Genomic DNA, 23,446 nt, shown 5'->3' on the forward strand with positions numbered 1-23,446 from the left:
CTTCCATGTAAGTATGACCTAAATAGGTGGATAACACTATAAAGACCAAAGTCATTGGTGAGACGCTATAGGCAAATGAGGTGATAAACCGTATCAAATGCAACTGACAAATATGTCATCATTTGCAAAACAGCTTCCTGTTAAAGAGAAACTTCCTGTCAAGAAATACTTTATGTAATAGCTATGTGAGATACATTATGTAACTTCTGTTCAACATCAGTAATATGAACTGAAGGCAGTTTCTCAGGCTCCCAGTACAAAAAACACAGATGGATTGACCACCTGCACAAAGCCCTACAAGTGTATATCTGTACAAAAAGCAGCCTTGGGAGATCATTTATGCAATTTGGGTTCAAGAATAACATGAATTGAGAGCATTTTCTCCAGCTTAGGTGAAGCGCACCAAACTTTCCAAAGAGCTTGCTTCCAATGAGATTGGTTCAAAGGAATCTGCTGGAAAAGTCCTTGCTTCTTTTACATGTTTTACATCGTGCTACCTACTTTTTTTTTGCAAGCTGAATTCACTGCAGACAGGCTCAAGCATTCTACAAATAGAACAGAATAATGTTTTATTGTCACTTGTAAAAAACAAATATTAGTACAGTGAAATTCGTTTTGGTTTTGCGTGTCTAAAAATATGTTATATATAAAAATTACACTAAAAATTTACCATTAATACAAAAATACATTGAAATATAATATAAACAACTCTGAAAAGTATTACAATGGGAGCATAACTTACATCACATGACTATCTATAGATGGTCCTTTTTAGAAAACTTCTTAAACACGCCAGCCATCCATCTGAATAAATAGAGGGCACTCTTTCTGGGAAACACAAGACTAATTTGGGGTTTTGCTTTCTGATTTTGGGGATCAAACAGTATCCAACTGCATGTTCTTTCAATAGAGCGATTGCGCAACACAACATCACGTGACCTGCAGTGGCTGTTAAACATCAACAAACGTAGCGTACTGCATATCAACGTGCGTTAAAAAGACATGATTACTGTTGCAATTTTTTGTTCAATAAAGCCTCAACTCTCGAAATCACTGAAGAATATTCCAGCGACATCCACGAGAATGTTCACACGATGTCATATGTTTGTGCATGGAAAGTGTGGTTGCCCTGGTAGTAATGATTTTGCTGCCAATATGTTCAATAAAAATCTCCTGAAGAAGCTACAAATCCCTTTACTTTTACCTTCTAGCTGGCAGCTAGAGTCGGACAACTTCGCAGTCTCACTTGGCACAGCCCGACCTCACGCCACAACGCAAAATCTATGGCGCGTGAGCTCGCTCAAACCTCAGTAATTTACGTAGTCTAACCATACTCTAAAAAGAGAAATTCTAGAGCAGTGTCTTACCAACTAGACTACCGAGGTTGCCGGTAGCTAGAGGTAGTTGAATCCTATGTTTTGGCAGCAGGTACCGCAACGATATACATGTAAGAGATGTTAAACTTGCATCGGGGATAAAGAATATTAATTTTGGTTTTTACCCAAAATTAAGAAAAACTTAAATGGTCATAACTCCTGATTGCAATGATGTACTTGAAGCTTAACTGAAATATTGCTTCTTACATGTAGATTCATATGAAAAGATAAAACTCAAAGACTTAATCACTGGTTTCAGTTGAATGAGTTAAAACAATGTTAACCTTTAATGGTCATAACTTCTTATTGCAACGATTTTCTGACTTGAAATTTAAATCAAATATTGCTGAGTACATGTGGATAATATGAAAAGATAAAACTCTAAAGAGTTTATTTTATAACTGGTTCAAGTTGAATGAGCTAAAGCAATGATAACCATAAATGATCATAACTCCTTATTGCAATGATGAACGATTTACAACTTTAATCAAATATTGCTGCTTACATGTCTTAAATATGAAAAGATAGAACTCAAAGATCACTGGTTCCAGTTGAATGAGCTAAATCAATGAAAACCTTAAAAGGTAAATACATTTTATAACATGCATTCTTTATTCCTGATGCAAATATAACATCTCTTACATAGGATTCGAACTGTCTATAAAGCTGCCGGGAAACCTCGGTAGTCTAGTTGGTAAGACACTGCTCTAGAATTGCTAGGGTCGTGGGTTGGAATCCCACCCAAGTACCATGCCTGTGATATTTCTTTCACAGGACTCGGGGGAAAGTACTGAGTATACAGTGCTAACACACATCAGTGTATGGGTAAAAACCAAAATTAACATTTTATAACAAATGGTTCCAATCACTTTTCATGGACCCACTCGCCCGATCAAAGGCAACTTGTCCCCTCGAATTTGTTTTCAGTATTAATAAATTAAATATTACATGTAAGTAGAAAACAAGCATCTATTCCTTATTCATATATTTAAAATGATGAAGTTACACACACCTTTTTTATTAGAGTATCTAAACTAAAGAAAAGGTAAAAACATACAGGTTCTTCATGACCATAAGCTCTTGTTTTCATTTTTAATGATAACCATATGATTTCATTTCAGGGTCGGTTTAGTGGAATCTAAGATAAGAATTTTGGTGGGTAATCTTGAAAGGAATGCATACATCAAGCTGGCACATGCAAACCCCAAATCTTTCAACCCACAAGAAATCGAGGAAAAGTAAGTTCAAACTAAATTTTCTCCATGGTATGAACAATTGCAGCTTTCTCTCACGGGGAAAATTTGTTCAGCTTTCAGAGCAAACGGCTTGCAGTGCACTAAAGGTCCAATTTCTGCTCAAGCAAATCAATTTACATAAAAATTTACACTTGACAAAACTAAGCAGGAAACCAAGGAAAGATATATAAAATATAAATATAAAACATTATTTTTTTGCTGGAAACATTTATTGGTAAGCAAAGCAGAGCCTGCTGAGATACTTTTTATGCGTAATTAACTCCATAAATGGGCAATCCAATTTATCAGGGCCCAATTTCATAGAGCTGCTGAGCGGCCGATTTTGTGCTTACTGCCCTTTTTCCATAACATAGTGCTGCTAACTGTAAGCATATAAAAAGGCATGCTACATTTAACCTTTAGGTGCTACTGTAGGAAAATGAGTGCAAAGTCATGGTGGACGTGCAAGCTGGCTGCCTTATTTTCTTGCTTATGTTTAAGCAGTATTTATTGATCACAAAAGTTTGCTTTGCATGAAGTACATGTAACACTATGAAATTGGCCCTTTTTGAGGATGCATCTATCCAAGTTTTGCTCCACTTACATGTTCATGCACATGTACATGTAGCTACAGAATGCCTATTGGTCATAATAACATTTTATTTCACAAAGTTGTGAAACTGTTACTTTCACAATAGTTATAGTAGTAAGCATTTTTATAGCTTCCATCCATGCTAAATGCTCCTGGTTGCTTAACTATTAAAAAACAACACAAATCCACTTATTGAAAAATACAGACAGAGGTAACTGATTTTAAAAAGTACTGGTACACTACAAAAACACAATAATGTTGTTGACATTTCATTTTGCCAAAAACACTGGTGGGTCATTCCGTGTCAAATCACTCAAAAAAGGGCAATTTTAAAGCCTCCCCTCTTCAAATTTGCTCATATTTGGTTTATGGGGTAATCGTGGCTCAACAAGCTCAAATTTTAAATTTAAGCTCCATCCGATAAACGTTTTTTGCGCTACGGCATGCTCTTTCTTGTTGATTTCGGTCAAAATGCGCCTGACCTCTGACATTCAACTGACCATAAATTGGTAACCTTTGGGTCAAATTGGTTGAAATTGGTGTCTTTGGAAAGGGAATTGTGTAAGCTTTCCAAAAATGTCTTTATTTCTTTTGTAGGAACATGTTTAGGTATGATAACCTTTTGACCTCTACTTTGACCTTGAATTTGACCTTGTGGATCATGTGACCCTGCAACGAACTTAGGTGAAAATTTACCCTTATATGTTTTCTCCACAATATCAAAAATTTAGAGATATAATATTTTTGGCTTGCTTTCAAGCTCCACTCAAAGTTTTCCTACTTCACTTTTCCTGTGCAAAGTACTAGTACATTTGATACATGTCCATACGTATGTATGTCATAATTTTGCTTGGGGACCATAGCCTTGCTTGATATACATGCGTATGAACAGGTATGTATATGTACATGTACTTTGCATAGGAATAGGCAAGTAGGGCAACTTTGAGTGGAGCCTGAAGGCAAGTCAAAACTATTGTATTTCTAATTTTTCTATCATGTGTAGAAAACGTATAAGGGTAAATTTTCACCTAAGTTCATCGCCGGGTCCACAAGGTCAAATTCAAGGTCAAAGTAGAGGTCAAAAGGTTATCACACCTAAACATGTTCCTACAAAAAGGAAGAAGACATATTTGGAAAGCTTACACAATTTCCTTTCCAAAGACACCAATTTCAACCAATTTGACCCAGAGGTTACCGATTTATGGTCGTTTGAATGTCAGAGGTCAGGCGCATTTTGACCGAAATCAACAAGAAAGAGCATGTCGTAGCGCGAAAACCGTTTATCGGATGGAGCTGAAATTTGAAATTTGAGCTTTTTGAGCCACAATTACCCCATAAACCAAATTTGAGCAAATTTGAAGAGGGTAGGGTGTAACCCATTGGGTGATTTGACACGTTGACACGGAATGACCCTGGTATGAAATATCAACAATGATGTTGAAACCCTTCAGCCTATGTCACATCTACATTAGCGATGCAAACTCATCCACAAACCATGTTCCTGCACCTCAGCACCATGGCCTTGACTTTTGATCTTTTCAACCAAAAGGATGCTAACTTTCCTTATGCCCAAGGGCAAAACAGGCATTGGTTTACTTTAGTGTGTTAAAGTAGACAATCAATTAGTTTGTTTATTATATCTACATGTACAGTATGACATAAATCTGTTGTGACATGTATTAATGGTATGATTGGATTGCAGGAATGATTTCTTTGCATCTCTTTGGTTTATTGGCCTGGAGTTCAAACCTATTGATTCTTCCACCAATGTTGATTTGACCTTCGACATTCAAAGTTTTGTGGACACTGTACACAGGCAAGCCATTAGTATTGGCATGTTGAAAGATGGGATGAAAATAGAAGCCAAGCATGTCAAACGGTAAGTTATTTTAGGGCCATAGCATAATCTGTAGAACTGTACCATTAATGTTAATCCACTCCTAGAAAGAGAACCAACTGATGTATGTAATTCGTTTCAAAGAAACTGTAAATTTATTACTGTCATTGTTACATTTGAAGAGGCAAATGGTCAATTGTTGTATTAGTCAATTGAGTCTTGTCTAAACTCCTTTACACATTAACTGCAGAGCTGACACTGAGGCTTTTCAACATTTACTCCAACTACATGTACCATTTTAGGTTGGGACAAGAAGATTATGTTAAACTGAAATCATGTCAATGTAACTTATGTTCAATGTGTAAGGATATTCGATGACATGTAGATTGTAAAAACTTTGTTTTTGTGCCTGGCACTCTCCTAGTTCTTTCTCCCTTCCATTGATAGCACACCTCAAAGCATAATCCAGGACGAGCACAAACAAGAATGGTGCTAGTGTGTCCCCCTGCAGAACTCCAGCCATGATTTGAAAGAGGTCTGTAGTACCATCTTACCCCACGCCTTGTTGTAGCTTGCAGTGATTGCCATGTCTACCTTTTCTGGGACACCATATGCTCGGACGATCTCAATGAGCTTGCCTCGGTGTACAGTCTTTCTTGAAGTCGATGAAGGTGATGACACACGACATGTTCTTGTCCCAGACTCCTTCCAGTATTAGCCTCAGGGCAAGGATTTGCCCAGTTGTGGGTCTGTTTGGACGGAAACCATTCTGCGAGTTTCTCAGGGCATATGCAATTCAGAATCATACGGTTGTATGTCTTCATGACAAGAGAGGAAAGACTGATCCCCCAGTAGTTATCTGGTGAAGAAAAGTCACAGGATTTGGGTACTGGTATGATGTTAAGAGTAACCCACTCAGGTAGCTCTCTGGAATCATATACTTAATTGTTATGCTTAATGAGCTAAATGAACTAAATGAGCGCCAGAACCGTGTTGTCTAGTGGGACGAACTTGAGTAACTCGAGTGTTACACCGTCCTCACCACAACTTTTCCCCATCTTGATGTTTGACTTGGCCTTCTGGTTCTCCTTTAAGGAGAAGGGACTATCAAGTATGGGCAGGTTGCTGAACACTTGGGCTACTTGTGTGTCCTCATCCACTATTTCGGGAGAGTTCCCTGGCAGCTTCTTAAAGTGTGCATGCCATAGCAGCACCTTCTCCTCCGCGCTTGGGGCCTTGAGCTTGGCAGCTTGGGATCTACATCTGGCAGAGATTTCATTTAATCAGCTTCCAACTTGTTGCATGCTGCTGGGCTTCATGTACATTCTGGACCCCTTCTGCTCCAGCTCCTCTCTCTCGATGTGGCAGAGACGCTGTATAGCTCGTGCTTCTCCAGCTTGTACTTATCGCAAAGGAGCTGAGAATCTCTCTATTGTAGGCATGATTTGCCTCTGGCATTCTCTGCCTTGCAGCATGAACTCTTGGGTTGTTGCAGCTCTCCTTCTTTTTCTTTCTCTTGACTTGCTTCAGACAGGCTTTTGTAACATCGTGTTTCGCAGACACAAAGTGCTTGTAGAGATCTGAGAGATTGTCTTTGTCACTCTGTAGCACCTGGTACACACAGACCCCCATGGGCCCCACTCTATTCAAGGCAGGGAAGTCACAGTCAACCCTGTCACAGTTCCATGCTCCGGACTCCCACTCTATTCAAGGCAGGGAAGTCACAGTCAACCCTGTCACAGTTCCATGCTCCGGACTCCCACTCTATTCAAGGCAGGGAAGTCACAGTCAACCCTGTCACAGTTCGATGCTCCGGACTCCCACTCTATTCAAGGCAGGGAAGTCACAGTCAACCCTGTCACAGTTCCATGCTCCGGACTCCCACTCTATTCAAGGCAGGGAAGTCACAGTCAACCCTGTCACAGTTCGATGCTCCGGACTCCCACTCTATTCAAGGCAGGGAAGTCACAGTCAACCCTGTCACAGTTCGATGCTCCGGACTCCCAAGATTGGATGTTTCATCAGAGTTTTACCAAGAGATTTGATCAATTCTGCAAAACAAAGTGCAATAATAATCCTCCGTTGTTCTCTTTGGGGGTTCCCCGCACCCCTGCTGGGTCTGAGAGGGAACCCGCACCATACCAGGCGCTGGGATCACCTCGTCCTTCTAACGAGGCTCCAGCACGCAGACCCCTTGCAGTCCAACAGCAGCTATTTCTATTAATTTCTAGATGAATTTCAAGACTTTCCATTCTTGGCGATCCTGCTTTTGACAACAGCATTGATTGTGACTCTCATTATTGTTATTATTTTTTTATTCACCAAAACAGAACAAAACAAAATACATTGACGACATTCAAGCCCAAGATGGCCAAGGGACAACAAAAGCAAATACATACTATGATCCGTAGATCTGTTGCCCCACATCTGGGGTACACAATAAAATTAATATAGATTTAACATAATGTAGTACACGAAGCAAGAATAAAAGCAGAAAATTAAAAAACAAAAGAAAATGATAAATATATATTTAGAATAAAAAATAAATTGAATTAAATAAAAAATAAATAAATAAGTAAAAATAACAGATGAGGTAAGAATAAACAATAAAGTTGAAAATGAGTGAGCAGGAAATTACAGACCCATCAGGCCTCTCTTCTGTTAAAGGCAGTGGACACTATTGGTAATTACTCAAAATAATTATTATCATAAAAATCTTTCTTGATTATTATCATAAAAAACCTTTCTTTTTACAGGTTTGTTATTCTATGCATATGTTGAGATATATGTATACCAAGCGAGAAGGCTGGTCCTTGATAATTACCCATAGTGTCCAGTGTCTTTAAAACTCAACCCCAGCCATACAAACGCCCCCAAAATGATGCTTCAAAAATAAAATGGCATTGGTAAAAGGGATGAGAAGGGTGCAAGCAGGAGATGGGACAGACTCAAAACTTATTGCATGTAACAATTTGTATTATAAGACAAAACACATTGCATACATGTACCCTTTTGTACAGGCCTTTACCAAAGACAAATCTACAAAATGATAACCCTTGAGTGTCCCCTCCAGCAGTTGCCGCACAAACCTGCTATTGCAAATGGTGAGGAGAACAAAAGAAGCAAATATGGCATGTATGGTAACATATATTGGCAGATCAGTACAGTTCTGTAACTGACATTCTAAATTGCTCTTTTAGCACTTTAGCCTCCCATTACAAAGGAAATAAACCGTGGTCATTCCAGTCCCCCAAACCAAATCATCAGCCATCGACAAACTTCAACCAATCTCACTTAATACGGACTACTTTACTAGAGTAGCAGAGAACTTTGCCTTCAAATGGATTCTGCAAGACATCCTTCCCCAGCTAAAATTCCCACGTGACAGTGCGGATCCCAAGCATGCCCAGACACGTCGAGTCTTGTCTCAATGCGTTTACTGTTGGTTTGCGTAATTTTTACCAATAGAGGGCGCTTAATCTCACGCTATTACATTGTTCCAAAATGCCCTCTAGCGTTCAATGTTTCTTGTATTTATTGTCACACACAAAGTACCAACAACTATAGGCGTGATATCTGCTTTTGTGTTGCGTGATGAAATTTACAGACCTAGGAACGGTTGCGTTTTGGGGCCTATTTTCTGTGTCATTTTAAGAGTCCCTGCCTGTAAGAATGTACCAAATGGTGATTCATGGGTTCTCGGATCTTCTAAAAATTTAGAGTGATACATTATCATACCAAACGAATAAATCCAAAATTTTAGTTTGCTGACGCTTTCGGTTTAGGAGTTATCAGTTATCAACGTTTGATGGGATCTTGTTGGCACAGATACTTACAGTGATGAGAAAAGTGAACGTTGTGCCAATTTAGTCAAAAATGTGTGGATTCAGCAATACTTTAGAAAATTTTCAAAAAATCTTTTGACATGCAAGTTGCAGAGATCCCAAGCTTCTTTTTTCATTTGTCATTAGATGATAACTGTTCCAAAACCCAGTTGTCATTAAAAACAAAAATTGATGGTGGCGCTTGAGGTTACTAAGGTGCGAAAACGCAATATATTGGTCAAATTTGAACTTTGACCTCTATTTTCTCACTGCGCCAACAGATTCCACGCACTTTGCACTTACATTTGTTTAAAAGATGTAAGCTCTTTCATGTAAATTTGTTTAATTCATGGGATCTTATAGGAGCGTTGAATTATGAGGCGTTGAAAGTGGCACGTGGGCACTGTTCGTCAAAGGTTGAGGTGCGCGTAACATGATGCGCCAACGAGATCCCAATTTTTTTGTTTTTACTTTGTTAAAAGCCCAACTGGAGGTTTCCAAAAATGTGTTACTTTTGTTGGGTTGAGCTTGGCGCACATTTTTGTGTTTACAGGGAATGTACTTTTCGTTTCTCAGGGGTCTTTTGGCCGAAACCTTGATAACTGGTAACTCCAAAACTGAAAACGTCAGCAAACCAAATTTTTGGATTTATTCATTTGGTATGACGGTGTATCACTCAAACTTTTTAGAAGAAGATCTGCAAACCCATAAATCACACCCCCCTCCCCCCCCCCCCCTAATTTGGTACATTCTTACAGGCAGCGACTCTTAAGTCGAACAAGGGCAAACATGATTTTATATAGAAGAGTTTGCGGTAACACCATGTAATGAGTTGGGGTGGTTCTGAAAAGACCCATTGGGTTAAAACATGATTTTAACAAGTGTTCCTAGCCGAAGTTTTGAAGCAATAAAATAATTCAATAAAATAAAATGTATAGAAGAGTTTGCGGTAACACCATGTAATAACAATCTCTAAATGAGTTGGGGGTGGTTCAGAAAAGAACCGTTGGATTAACTTTATGTTTCGATCAGTATGCTCTGATCGTCTTCTGGAGAATGCTGGACGCTGATGCTGCATGCTGCTTAAGTACTAGGTGGCGGATCAGCGGTGATGCACGAAGGCGGGAAATATAGGCAGGAAGTGAGCTTGATGATGCGTGGTGAAACCTGATGTGGAGCTTTGGGTGGTGTGTGGGGGGTGTGTGCTCACTCAACCGTGTCAGTAGGAACAGGGGATAGTGAGGGTGTGGGGCCTAGGTGACTGAGGGTATAGATGACCAAAAGCAGTCTAATGGTTGGGGCCTAGGGGGTGACCGTGGATATAGAAGATCCATTGGTCGGGAGGAGGGGGAGCCAGATGTCGCTGATGTGGAAGCCGATGTCTTGGGGTACGGTGTCATGCTTGTGGATCTCGATGGCCTCTCTAATGCGTCTAGGGTGCCACGCCTGGATGGGAGCGATGATTTCTGCTCATCCCAGTTCACTCGGTGGTCAGTGATGTGGGAATGCTTGACGATGGCGGATTTATCAAAGTCTCCCCTCCTTCCGTGTGCTCGATGTTCCTTAAGTCTAGTGGGAAGGTTACGCTTGGTTCCCCCGACAAAAACCTTACCACATTCGCATGGAATGCAATAGACTCCGGCACGGGCGGAGGGGTCCTTCTTGTCCTTGTGCAATTGGAGAGAGCCATAGAGTTTCTTTGGGGTGGAGTGATACACCTTGATTCCTGTAAAATAAAATGTGTTTTCGTCCCTTACGACCCTATAATTTTTTATATATAACTCTTGTCCTACCAAAAATGACAGTTAAGTTTCCTAAGCACTTATCAATCACAAAGGTCTAAAAAGAGGCAAATAAAAATAAAAATTATTACCCCATCCTTTTAAAATAAGTTCAGCCTAAAGCACGATTGAAAGATCATTATTCTCTACAATAAAAACCCTCAAAGTTTACCACACAATAGTGGTTGGGTGAATGACGTTTGTATGAAGTTATTGTATAGAAAAGTTTGCGGTAACACCATGTAATAACAATCTCTAAATGAGTTGGGGTGGTTCTGAAAAGAAGTGTTAGGTTAACTCGACGTTTCGATCAGTATGCTCTGATCGTCTTCTGGAGAATGCTAGTTAATTGACTGAATGAAGTTATTGACTGTCAATCGTTTTCGGAACGAATATCCGGCCACACAGAAAAACGTTTGTACAACGCCGACAGCTGTTGGACCGAAAGCTAGACGCATTGCAGCATTGTTGGAATGAAAGCACGGTCATGTCGACCGCAGTCGACCGCATTATTTGAGTAAGGATTCGTCACACAAACTAGACCGTTGATTTGAACTGGACAAGAAGTTATTTTTTATTTCACGCAGTGATCAATCGTCAGCGGACAAGGCGCACCGAAAGATAAGATGTACCGATGTTTTTGGGGTCTAAAAAGTCAGATATTATGCGTCTTATCCGCAGGAAAATACGGTACTATACTCGAAGTTGTTTTCCCTAGGAACACGTCCATCAGTTATATACCATGGATGTGGGACTTTTTCTGTGAGCACCAACAGTCATGACAGTGTGTATGTTTACAACTGTGTATTGTCTGATTGGCAAACAACCATTTCTGGTTTTCCACAGGGAATATATTTGGGCCCGGTTGCATTTCTTGCAATGATTAATGAAGCAGCGTCAGACATTTCAGCGCACGATGGAAGTACGTGGATGATATGACTCTTGTTGAATCAATTAAACTCCCTGAGCAGAGTCATAATCCAAGAAGATCTGAGCTCTATTGAAGTATGGTCCATTGACAATCGCCTATATATGTAAAACTGAACCCAGATAAATGTGGAGTAATGAGAGTATGCTTCAAAAAAGGATGCCACGAATGAGTGAACTGACACTGTGCAACCAGCCAATTCAAGAACAAAACTCATTCAAACTCAGTGGTGACCACAGGCCGAGAACTACCAGACCTACCAAGTCTCACCCATTAGGCGTGAGACTCACGCATTTGGGCTCTGTCTCACGCTCACATGCACAGCAACCATTTTCTCACGCATTGGGGCCAGACCGGAAAAAAAATAATAATAAAGACAATGCATTGCCAAATCGCGCTCGTGTACAAAAAACGCAATCTGCAATGTTTGCACAATCTTCAGATTGCACGCAGTTTATCAGAATCATCAGCTTGAGCTGGCCACACGAACGCGTATGGGGTCCCCAAGTGTGCACTTGTCTGTGTGGCTGATGCAGATAAATATAACTGCACTCTCAGACTTGAAGTCAAGTCTAGTCGTGGAGGGAAGTTGCATCGCGGATCACACACTGTGAATTCTAAATCGGGGACTTAATTCTTACTTGGCCGTAAAGCGACATTTTATGAATTTGGAATTGGGACATTCTTCGAACATAGGGCGGACGTCGAGGGGTCGTGGGTCGAGGGGTTTTAGAACAACCCCCTGTGTACCTCATGTGAGTTTTAATTATTCTGAAGAGGTTGTTGATGCACTTTGGAACACTTTTTTGTCCACAACTAAATTTCTGCATTTTTTTAAATTTTATTAAAAAGAAAAGAAACAAAACATTGGGCAGATATTTCAAAAGCTCTTATAAACTGGAAAAAAAAATTCCAAGGGGGGGGGGGGAGGGTGGTGAGCTTTCAAGAATCTCATGCATAGCTGGCCTCTAGACTTGGCACCTCTGAACTACTCCATACGGGTTACATGGAAAATCACAACCAGTTAAAAAGCTAAACCCTTTTATAGAAAAAAATACCCATTGCCCATGTACAAATGTATTTCATAAAGGTGGTGTAATAATTTAGTATCTTTCCATTATGTCACAACCCAAAATAACTATGACATACACTGTACTCATAAAATCTAGGTCCTAAGTTTACAAGTGGTGGTGCAATTAATTAACATGATACCCTTCCCTGGATGTGAAGTTAAGCTTCTTAATTAACATCAACTGAGGGTGTAGCTTACCACCTCAGTGAATCTAATACAAACAATAATTAAAGGGGCGCAAGCCCCTGAACAATAACAATTTAGGGGATTAAAGTGACACGCAGAAAACAATGCTTAAGTAGGTAGTTATTTAAGAAAAAGGTTATACGTCCAATAGATACCCAACAACAAACTTAAGTAATAGGGCTACAGTATAGCAAAATTCAACAAGTGAAAATCAGTTCCATCGCATCAGAAAATACTGAGGTAAAAGCACTGAGTGTAAAAAAAAAAACACATTTATAATCAGTACCATAATCAATATGAGATTGTTCTCAATTACTTCTGAAAATTACCACACACGCTAAAACGACTAAAAGCATAAAAGATTTTCAATACTCATTTCTTTGATTTATAAATTAGAAGTAATGCCCAAACGGAATGATTTTTAAATGTTTCATAATCTTATGGTTCAGTTTTTCTCAAAAATAACCAAAGTGTATGAAATGTAGTACACATGAACATAGCAACCCCCCCCCCCAAAAAAAAAAAAATATATATATATATATATATATATATATATATATATATATATATATATATATATATATATATATATATATATATATTATATATATATATAGAGCGCTGGACTGGTTTAGTTATTTTGCCATAGAAATATGTACAGCTCCACGTGATCATTATAAAAGAAACTTATTGTAAAGCCCACAATTGCATACGAAAAATTGAAAAAGGAAGCGAACTGAATTTTGATTATATGGCAACAACAGAAAACAGGCTAACCTTCCATTTTGTTTTCCCTTTTTTTTTTCAACCCAATGAAAATGTACTTAAATCATTAATTTAAATATCCAAACAACACCAACAAATAGTATAAGGTGGTTAACGTAAGAGTATGTACATGTACATGTATAGTATAAGGCATATGTATTCACAATGTAAATACAAAAAGAATGTAAAATGATTAAAGCCATTGGACCCTTTCGGTCAAGAACAAAAAATAAAAGTTCACAGATTTACACATAACTTACAGGGTTTACAGAAGGCAATGGTGAAAGACTTCTCTTGAAATATTATTCCATGAAATGCTTTACTTTTTGAGAAAACAGCAAAACAATGTAAATTCTCGTTTACAGATTTATTTTAAACACATATCATGACACGGCGAAACGCGCAGAAACAAGGGTGGGTTTTTCCGTTGTTTTCTCTCGACTCCGATGACCGATTGAGCCTAAATTTTCACTGGTTTGTTATTTGATGTAGAAGTTGTGGTACACAAAGTGTGGGCCTTGGACAACACTGTTTACCGAAAGGGTCCAATTTACAGACATCAAGAGGCTTTTACTCATCAGGGAAGGACGTCTCTTGCTCGTCAGGGAAGAACTGCATTGACGTCGTTGTCCTTACCAGAAGCGGTCCAACGTTGTGGTCACCCGTATTCCATCCCGACGTCGGGGGCTCCTCTGGCGATGCTGCCGGACTTTCCGTGTCATGAGAAGACGACTCTTCCTTCGAAGGGGCTGGGGCTGTTGGTTCCGGTGATGATTCGGACGCCGTGGACGGGGTCCATGATGGCAGTCGTTTGTCCGTCACCTGCACAGGGCATTCATATTCTTGCCTGTCCCCCGTATCTGCTCAGGCCAGTGGATGTGGTTGGTTCCTCCGGTGATAGTCTGGCCGGCTTGGGTAGAGGTGAACCATCTTCTTCTGGCAGCGGTGCCTTGCTGATTTCTGAAAACTGATCCAACCATTCCATTTGATTGTCATTGTCCAAATCTTCTACCAGGTCTTGGTAGGCCGGCGGATCCAGTAATAATAGCGAGAAAACATCCCTGTTGTCCTCCCATTGGGCCATCCCTTCTGTGAATCGGTGGCTCAATTCAATCGCTGGCTCAAATTGTCTTTAAATCAGTAGTTGAGAAGCTCCAATTATTTTTTCACAAACGAAACGGTAGGCAGCTCAATTCTCTTAACTCAAATCGGTCGGTTCCCCTCAGATGTTCCCTTGTCTCCTGTGGTTTTGTCTTTATTCAGGTTGACAACAATGCTATTGTTAATGTAATCTTCGGCCAATCATTTGACTAGAAAACAGCTTCTTGTCCAATATCGACACATCGGTACATCCATATCGACAAATAAATTCCTCTAACAAAGTTCTCACTATGATGTCAGTTTTCTGGTCCAGTAATGCGTCAATGCCTCGATCCATTTTGTAAAGGGGTCCCCCACAACTAACACGTAGATATTGCCTTGTGAAGTCTTTGGGAGGGGTCCCATGACATCTAGGGCAAATCTTTCCATCGGGGCGCCTACCATGTACTGACGTTATGGGCCTCTAATTGTTTTAGGAGGTGCTTTTCTCCTTGCACAAATTAGGCATTGTCGTACTTTGGCACGCTTATCTGCTGTCATTCCAGACCAATAGTACTGCTGTTTAAGTTTCTAAGGGTTTTCTTCATTCCCTGATGTTGAGCTGTTTTACTATCATGAAGTTCTCTCAACACTTGTTGTCAACAAATTGTGGGAAGGATGGTTTGCCATCGGGTTACCTTCCCATCCGCTGATACACATTTTCTCGTTAACACTCCTTGACGCAGTTGTAACTGTTGCCACTGCGCCCAATGTTTTTAACGCAGCCGATTCCGTAGATAGGTCCTCCCACGTTGGCCTTGGGGATGCAATGTCCATGGCTCAAATTTTGTCCCCATAGTATCGTCTTCTTTTTGGGCCATTTTGCAGCTGTTCTAGTGTCCATAGCGGGGTGATTGTCATTTCCTCTGTGTCAGTGTCGATTGACTACGGCCAATAGTTCTTTCTTGTCACTAAGTAATTCGTCTCGGGCTTACTCAAAGCTCGACTTGCATACCCAATTACTTTCTCTGATCCATTTTGCATTTGCTACAGCACTGCTCCTATGCCGGTGTTGCTCGCACCCATATCGAGAAGAAATTCACCGTCAATCTCCGGATATGCTAGCAGTGGGGCCTTGGTTAGGATGCTCTTGAGCTGTTGAAATGCTTGTTCACACTCCACAGTCCAGTTGAACGGGTGATCTTTTTCCATCGTTTGGTGCAAGGGACGAGCATTGTTTGCAAAACCCTTGATGTACCGCCTGTAATAAGACGCAAGTCCCAGAAAACTACTCACATCTCGAACATTAACAGGGGTTGGCCTGTTGTTGACGGCTTTCACTTTGTATGGGTCCGTTGCAATTCCCTCATGTGAAATGATATGTCCCAAGTAGGCGCCTTTTTTCTTAAAAAAGACACATTTCCTCGGCTTCAGTTTCAAGTTCGCCATGCGTAATCGGCGAATAACTTCCTCCAGTCTTTGTAATTGTTCCCCTACTGATTTCAAGTAAAGTAATAGGATGTCCCACTGTAGACCAGGGAATATCCTCTCCATCAGTCTTTTGAAAGTCGCTGGTGAATTACATAACCCGAATGGTAATAAAAGCCGATTTCTTCTTGGCCTTGTTGTCAAGCATAACTTGCCAATACCCACTGGCTAAATCCAATGTTGAAAACCATTAAAAGAAGAAAACATAAAACTTGGTATTAATTCCCTTTTATATTTGACGTTTTTTAACAGGAAGCAGCTAACCAACTATCTGCCTAACACCATCCTTAAGTTCAAAAAGAAATCTCTTCAGAACACTGACTTACCTTGTGGTACTCTGTCAGTTGATATCCAACCCAAAGAAAGGGATTTAATAACACCAAGCCAAAGAACTGACGCTGCAACCCTTGACAACCCGCAACATATGACAGAAGATGAATTCCTCTATGGTAGGATCTCAGAAAACCAAGGAGGAATTCCGCTAACAAAGACCATGAGTAGTCCAGCTGTGTCACTGGAACATGCTTCTGAAGACTGTATAGCAGGAGTTCAGGTCACAAGTAACAGCGATACATGTGTGAACAGTAGTCAGGAAAATGATTCATCCAAAAATTCAAGACCAGTGATTGTACCTACCAAAGTATTTTTCAAAGCTCAGGTAAGATCTTAATTTTATGTTAGGAAAAAAAGTACAAACTTATAACAGATTTGTTTATTACATTTATGTTTGTTACTTTTATTTGTTGAATACAAAAACTCAACAATGGTTTTGAAGTTTGGTGCAGTTCAATGATTGCAATAATTGTGCGGTTGGTACAGAGAGTACTACTTTCAATATTGTCATATACATGTACATATATTGACTGCTTTGAACTACGGCGCCTGAGGTGATCCTCGCCGCATTCTTTTTTCCCATGGCGCGACCTGATTTTGATGCCATGCTCGTCTGCCAGCCCACAATAGTGGTGTCTGGTATAGACTGCAAGTCTTTGAATCAAGTAAACACATCAAACAAAGGACAATATTTGTTTCTGAAATGAAATCTTTGTGTCTACTTCACTCTACTTACCGGTAGAGTCGAATGACTAATTTGCATATTTCCTATGCCGCGAGGCAGAAATGCTAAGACTTTCACACACAATAGCGCCCTCCACCATCCTACCCATAACGCCCCGCGACATGCCCGTCACGGACAAAAAGAAGAACAAACTAACTAGGATGGGTCGGGGAACATAAATGACTGTAGAGAATTGATCACATTACAAGTAATTTAGCATCATGCATTATAAGCTTATGCACCACATGTACATGTATAATGAAGCACTTGTCGACGTGTTTATATTGCACGATTAGACATGGCGATGTGATCTCTTTATGTGTGGCCCTGTGTGTTGTGTAACGCTAGAAGCAGAAGACTTTTTGAAAAGAGAAGGGGTTTGCCCAGGTGTTCCTGGCTGTGGCTGCTGAATGCGCCATAGCACATTGTAAACCCTTATAAAGTGCTACATGTACATGATTGGGGTCTCAGAATTCATAACTTCAATCAACCTATCTGAAAAAAATGTATATACTAAGCGCCTTGAGTGTACTTGTTGGTAGATACATTAATATTATCACTAAAAATTAAAAAATGTATCAAGAGAACACAGAAAACAATTATTATGAGTGGAACTCTCCACATTAATAATAATAATGATAGTAGCACCTTGTAAACCCTTATACGGTGCTAAATAATTGGGTCTCAGAATCCATCACTGCAATAACCTATCTTTCTGAAAGTTTGTATACATGTATACTCAGCGCCTTGAGTACCTTGTTTGGTAGATACGTGCGCTATATATACATAAGACTTCGATTTTATTATTTTTTTGAGTGGGATCCCCAAGCTTAAAAACTAAAAGTACTCATCGATCTTTAAACCTCTCAGGAAACTTTAACAGAAGAGGAAAAAGGACAAATTGAAGGAGGGACAGTTTTATCGGGAGAGGGCTCTGTCTTGTTCAAGGAGCCTCTGTCACAGGAAATATCTCCCTCATTGAGAATTGTAAATCCATGCAAGAGTCCGGTGAGTTCAGAGTGTGTTATTTATTACAGAAACTGTGACTAAAGAACTGTTCTTTTATTATTCTTATTGGTAGGTTTTTTAAACCGCAGGTTTCAGATGAGTTGTTTAAAAATTATTGAACAACCAGTTGATTAATGTCCAGAGAGCATTCGCATTTCCCAGCAAGTAATCTGCTAGCTCTACTCTGTTCTGTACTGAACACATTTGTAGAGAGAGTCCTAGATATGAGGCATTGTTTTCGGGGTGGAACATTTTTAGAGCTCCATAATTCAAATCTTACCTGTAAACATTTGTGCAAATTGTAAACACAGTTCACCATGCAAACCTAGAGGAGTGCGTAGGTGCTGATAAGACATACTGTCACTCTCAATTAAAATGAGTGTTCTGCTCCTAACACAGGCATGTTTGAGAAAAAGAACAAACCAGAAATGTTTTTAAGTGAAGAGCTAAATTACTTACCCAAAAAGACAAATTTTAAAGAGCTTTTAGAGAGGAAATTGTCTAACTGCGTGACAAAAATTCCACTTTTGACTGTCATTTTGTGCAATACAATACATTCAGGATTCCAGCCCCAACACAAAACGTCACTCACAAAACACTCTGGGTTTTTCAGTTTGTCCGTCCAGTTATTACCTCTTTTTGAAAGCTTTTTATAATGTCAGTATTTTGAGAGATACTTGCTTATTTTTCAAATGGAAAGACTTTCAACCATGAAAAGTGAAATGAAAGTCTGTGAACAGGCCACCCGGCAAGAGAACTTGTAAACCCAACACCCAACCAAGCATAGGAAAACACTCTCAAGGGACTTCACATCATGCGTATAGTGCTTTCAGGCTCCTCCCATAGTTTCACAGCCTGGGATTGGTTTTTGTGGATTATGTGCTGCTCCCTTGACCAAAGGAGCAGGAAGATGTGTAACACCACACCGTGACCTACATCTGTAATGACTATGTTGTTGATTTATTCGTTTGTCAATTAAACTTTAACAGGAAATATTAGATTCCCTAGAGAGCACCACTGATTCAGGAAGAGGAACGCCAGAGGAAGGATATGGAATTAAAAGGCCATCATCTCCTGAACCTTCTCCTGTTCAAACACCACCTAAGAGGGCCAAGGCAGATTTGGAGGATGATGAGGTTAAAGTAGATTAAACAATAAGGGAATAAAAGGGTAGCGACTCACTCTTTCAAGCTGTTTAGAACCGGCAGGGTCTTGCCGCGTGATAAAGGCCCGAGCCGAAGGCGAGGGCCTTTATCAGATGGCAACGACCCTGCAAGGTTTGAAACGGCCGTGTAAGAATGAGTCACTACTCTTTTATTCCCATTCATAAATGCCTTTTTGGTTAAAAGGCGTAATAAAGTAAGGAACTCTGTCAAACTTATCTGTTTCCGATGTGCTTGAGCTCCGTATATGACGTTTCCGTGTGTTGCGTTGTTATGACTGAGACGCCTCTATTTCCGACAGTTTCCGGCTCCGTTCGTGCGCATGCACATATAGTCTTGGTGCAACACACACAACACACACAGCGCGGCCAACTCACCGACAGCACCCACATCGCCTGTAACAAGAAACGTCTTAAACCGAGACTAGCACGGAGTATTCGCTCACAACCGGTTATAAACACTGGTCATTATCAAAGGTTTAAACACCCCCACGTGACGCGCTCTCAACCAATAGGAAAAGCGAAACTGTCTGAGATATTTATGAAGAATGTTTAAGTTCATCTAATCGGGATTACATTGTTTTAACATAAATCCTTTCTTTTTAACCACTTCCATTCAGTATAGTGAACAAAATTGTGTGCCATTGTCCGTAGTTTCAGCCTAAAGCACACTTTAGAGATCAATATTATCTACAAAAAAAACCTCACAGTTTACCACACATTAGCGGTTGGGTGAATGACGTTTGTATGAAGTAGTTGACTGTCAATCGTTTTTTAAACGAATACCCGGCCACACAGAAATACATTTGTACATCGCCGACGTCTGTTGGACCGAAAGCTAGACGCACTGCGGCATTGTTGGAATGAAAGCACGGTCATGGGGAATAAACGCGTTGCGGCATTGTTGGAATAAACGACCGTCTGGGGGATTGCGGCATTGTTCGAACGAAAAATACGGTCTCAGTGTCTGAATAGCCTTGTTTGACCGCATTATTGAGTAAGGATTCTTCACACAAAGACCGTTCATTTGAACTGGACAAGAAGTTATTTTTTATTTCACGCAGTGATCATCAACAAAATTTCAATCGCCAGCGGACAAGACGCCCCGAAAGATAAGACGCACCAATGTTTTGGGGTCTAAAAAGTCAGATAAGACGTGTCTTATCCGCAGGAAAATCCGGTAATTATTTTCACTTATAATATTGTTGCCATAATGAAACTCTGACTTGAACAAAAGTTCTCATAATTAGCACCGGGATTTAATGTTGTCATGGCAGAAAATATGAGGAAGCACTCACTGTGACTTGGATGTAAACCAGTTACACATCACACTCAAGGTAAACTAAGCCTTGGGCATATTAATTAATAGGCTGGTTTCCTTCATTTACACAAAGACAATGTGTTATAAGATTGGCAACCAGCTACATTGTGATGGGCAGTTGCTAACCAAAGCACCACAGGTATACTGATGTTGATATTTGGGCGGTTGATAAAATCGTGTGTCAATGTTTTTGGCCCTTCGTGATATTGGTCCTTCGTGAAATTGCTGACGACATTTTTGTTGGAGCATTTTGTATGGTCTTTATGATGTACAAATTAACAAGCTTCAGAGAATCCAAAACTCCGCTGCTAGATTGGTGACACCTACTCAAAAGCGCGAACACATTTCTCCTATTTTGCATGATTTACATTGGCTTCCGATAAAACACCGTATTCAGTATAAGATACTTGCATTAACTTTCTTATGTTTGCAAGGTTTAGGCCCAACTTATTTCCAGAAACTCATCCAAAAATATCATCCAGTTCGTAGTCTCCGCTCTAAATCCAGGTCTCTCTTAGTTTGTCCCTCGACTTTTACTAAATTTTATGGGGCCAGAGCTTTTGCAGCAGCAGCAGCAGCAGCAGAATTATGGAATAGTCTTCCGGACACCATAAAACAAGCTCAAACAGTGAATTTATTTAAGACAAAGTTAAAAACACATTTATTTTTGCAATAGCCTTCAGTACTTCTTTCTGTATCAACTAAATTTTGCTTTTGTAATTTCTTCCTGGCATCGCATGCATGCAGCAGCAGCAACAGATGTATAAACTTGCCTCATTCCTCGCTTCGTTTATAGTGGTACGGTTCAATAATGTTTGCGTGTAATGCGCTTGCTGCTGCTGCAGCAGCAAAGATAACACGTGTGGAGACTTTTGAAAGTCTACTGAAAAAACAATGCACGTGTTTGCACCATGTGTACTGTGTACGTGCAGGTTTGTACACGAACCAATGAGCGGCGCGGCACGCATCTGAGATTGCCGGCAGGCCATGGAAAACTGGTATCTGTTATTTGCCTCACAACCAGCGAAAGATATATTGGGAACCAGCAAACACACGGTACGTCCGGACGACGTGCTTTCTTCATTGGTTCTATTTCTATGTTGGGGTCTTATCTCAACCTCGTTCCAGTTATACCCTATGCTGGATAACAACCTATTTCTCAAAAACACATCGCTCTCGCCAAATATATAGGCCTATATATATTTTAAAATGTTCGTCGCCGACAGATCGTTAAAATCACAAACATTTAATTGCAAAAGAATTTCTTTTACTCAACCGAATTTCAAATCAAGAATCTATAAAAATGGTTGGTGGTGAGAAAAAAAAAAACATTTTCAAGGGCAGACATAAGGGATAAGATCGTCTAAAAAATAAAAATATTGTTACTATTATTTTTTTTTTCCCCTTTCTTTTTCCGGAGTTGTAACAAAATCGCAGGCGAACCCAAAATTGTTTGAGCTTTACATTCCTTATTTTCCCTTAAACCTATTATTAAAAAAAAAAAGGAAAAATCACACAAAAGTAGCTCACTTCTACCTGGAAAAATAGGTGTCAGAAATGCATCAGAGACCACCACAGAGCTTCTAAAATACCCAGAGCTCCCAGGGCCCTTAAGCGGGCCCTGGACCCCGGCCGTAAGGGACTTCGCGCTGCGCGCTCGAGTTGTGTGCTTCGCACACAAAAATGATAGAATATTGACATTTTCAATCAACTTAATTTTTTTCCTGTTTTTTTATCATTACCCATTCTCATGCCTGGACTTCTCTGTGATTGTGATATGCGCTCTACAAAAATGGTTCATATTATTATTATTATTAAGATAATGTGTTCTCTTCTTTTAGACTGCCCCAAATGACGTCTCTGACATACATGTAGCTTCTGTACGATTTGGGTATTTTTCTGTTACACAACAGTGTGCTTTAAATTTTTCCAAACTCTCTAGAGTGCCATTTGTTCAAGCATGTTAACAGTACCAGGTTTTTTTGCATGTCTTTTCTAATGCTGTTGAGTAATCAAGTGTTCATTGACCACATAAATTGACATTGTTTTTTTCGTTTCAACCTCTTACATTAATTAATACAATAGGTCCTTTTGTTTAATAAATGCAATAGTTATAGCTAAATGTAAAACTCTATTTTCTCATTTAAAGTTAAAACACCACAAGAACATGATCTTGTTGCAAATTACACACAATCAAAAGTGATTTTATTATTTTATTATTACAACTTCTGAGTTAGACAGATTTCTCAAACTTAATTTAAGTTGGATTTAAATGTTTACTTGGTGGGAATACAATCAAGTGAGGTCAGTGGAGGCACCTCATAAATATTCTCTCTTTATGACTTGTAGTTCTGAGATGACCAGTATGCGGTGATTACCTTTAGGCGAGGCTGAACTCTGTTGTTGTATGCTGCTTTAGTCTTGACTTAAGCTGTATTCGCATTGGAATTATTTTGGGTAAAATAACTATTTTAAGTCCTGTGCGAACAACCCAAGAAGTTTCCCTCCCGGAAGTGTAGTTGAACCGTAAAAATTTCTACTTACTTTTAAGATTGTATATCTGATCTTCTGCATATATATATTCCTGTTTGTCCTATTCATTCGCCTGGCCATCGTTACTGAGGCAAACTACTGTGTCTACAAAATTCTATCGTAAAAGAGCCTTCCACTTCATTGCACCTTCATGATGGAACGACTTACCTGTTTTTTTTTCCCAAGCTGACTCTCTTCTGAT

General features: G+C 39.7%; 1 protein-coding gene across 2 annotated transcripts in view; it reads left to right on the forward strand.

The window, feature by feature from the left end:
• The window catches only part of LOC139944585 (poly(A) polymerase beta-like), a 161,176-nt gene that overhangs the window by 131,527 nt on the left and 6,203 nt on the right, over window positions 1–23,446 (forward strand). For both annotated transcript variants that reach the window (XM_071941640.1, XM_071941647.1), the window contains 5 exons: window positions 2,498–2,614; window positions 4,906–5,082; window positions 16,417–16,822; window positions 18,092–18,229; window positions 19,219–19,365. In XM_071941640.1, coding sequence (XP_071797741.1) covers window positions 2,498–2,614; window positions 4,906–5,082; window positions 16,417–16,822; window positions 18,092–18,229; window positions 19,219–19,365 — 985 coding nt within the window. The remainder of the gene's footprint in view (window positions 1–2,497; window positions 2,615–4,905; window positions 5,083–16,416; window positions 16,823–18,091; window positions 18,230–19,218; window positions 19,366–23,446) is intronic.

Source organism: Asterias amurensis, chromosome 1 (genome assembly GCF_032118995.1).
Source record: "Asterias amurensis chromosome 1, ASM3211899v1".
NCBI lineage: Eukaryota > Metazoa > Echinodermata > Asteroidea > Forcipulatida > Asteriidae > Asterias > Asterias amurensis.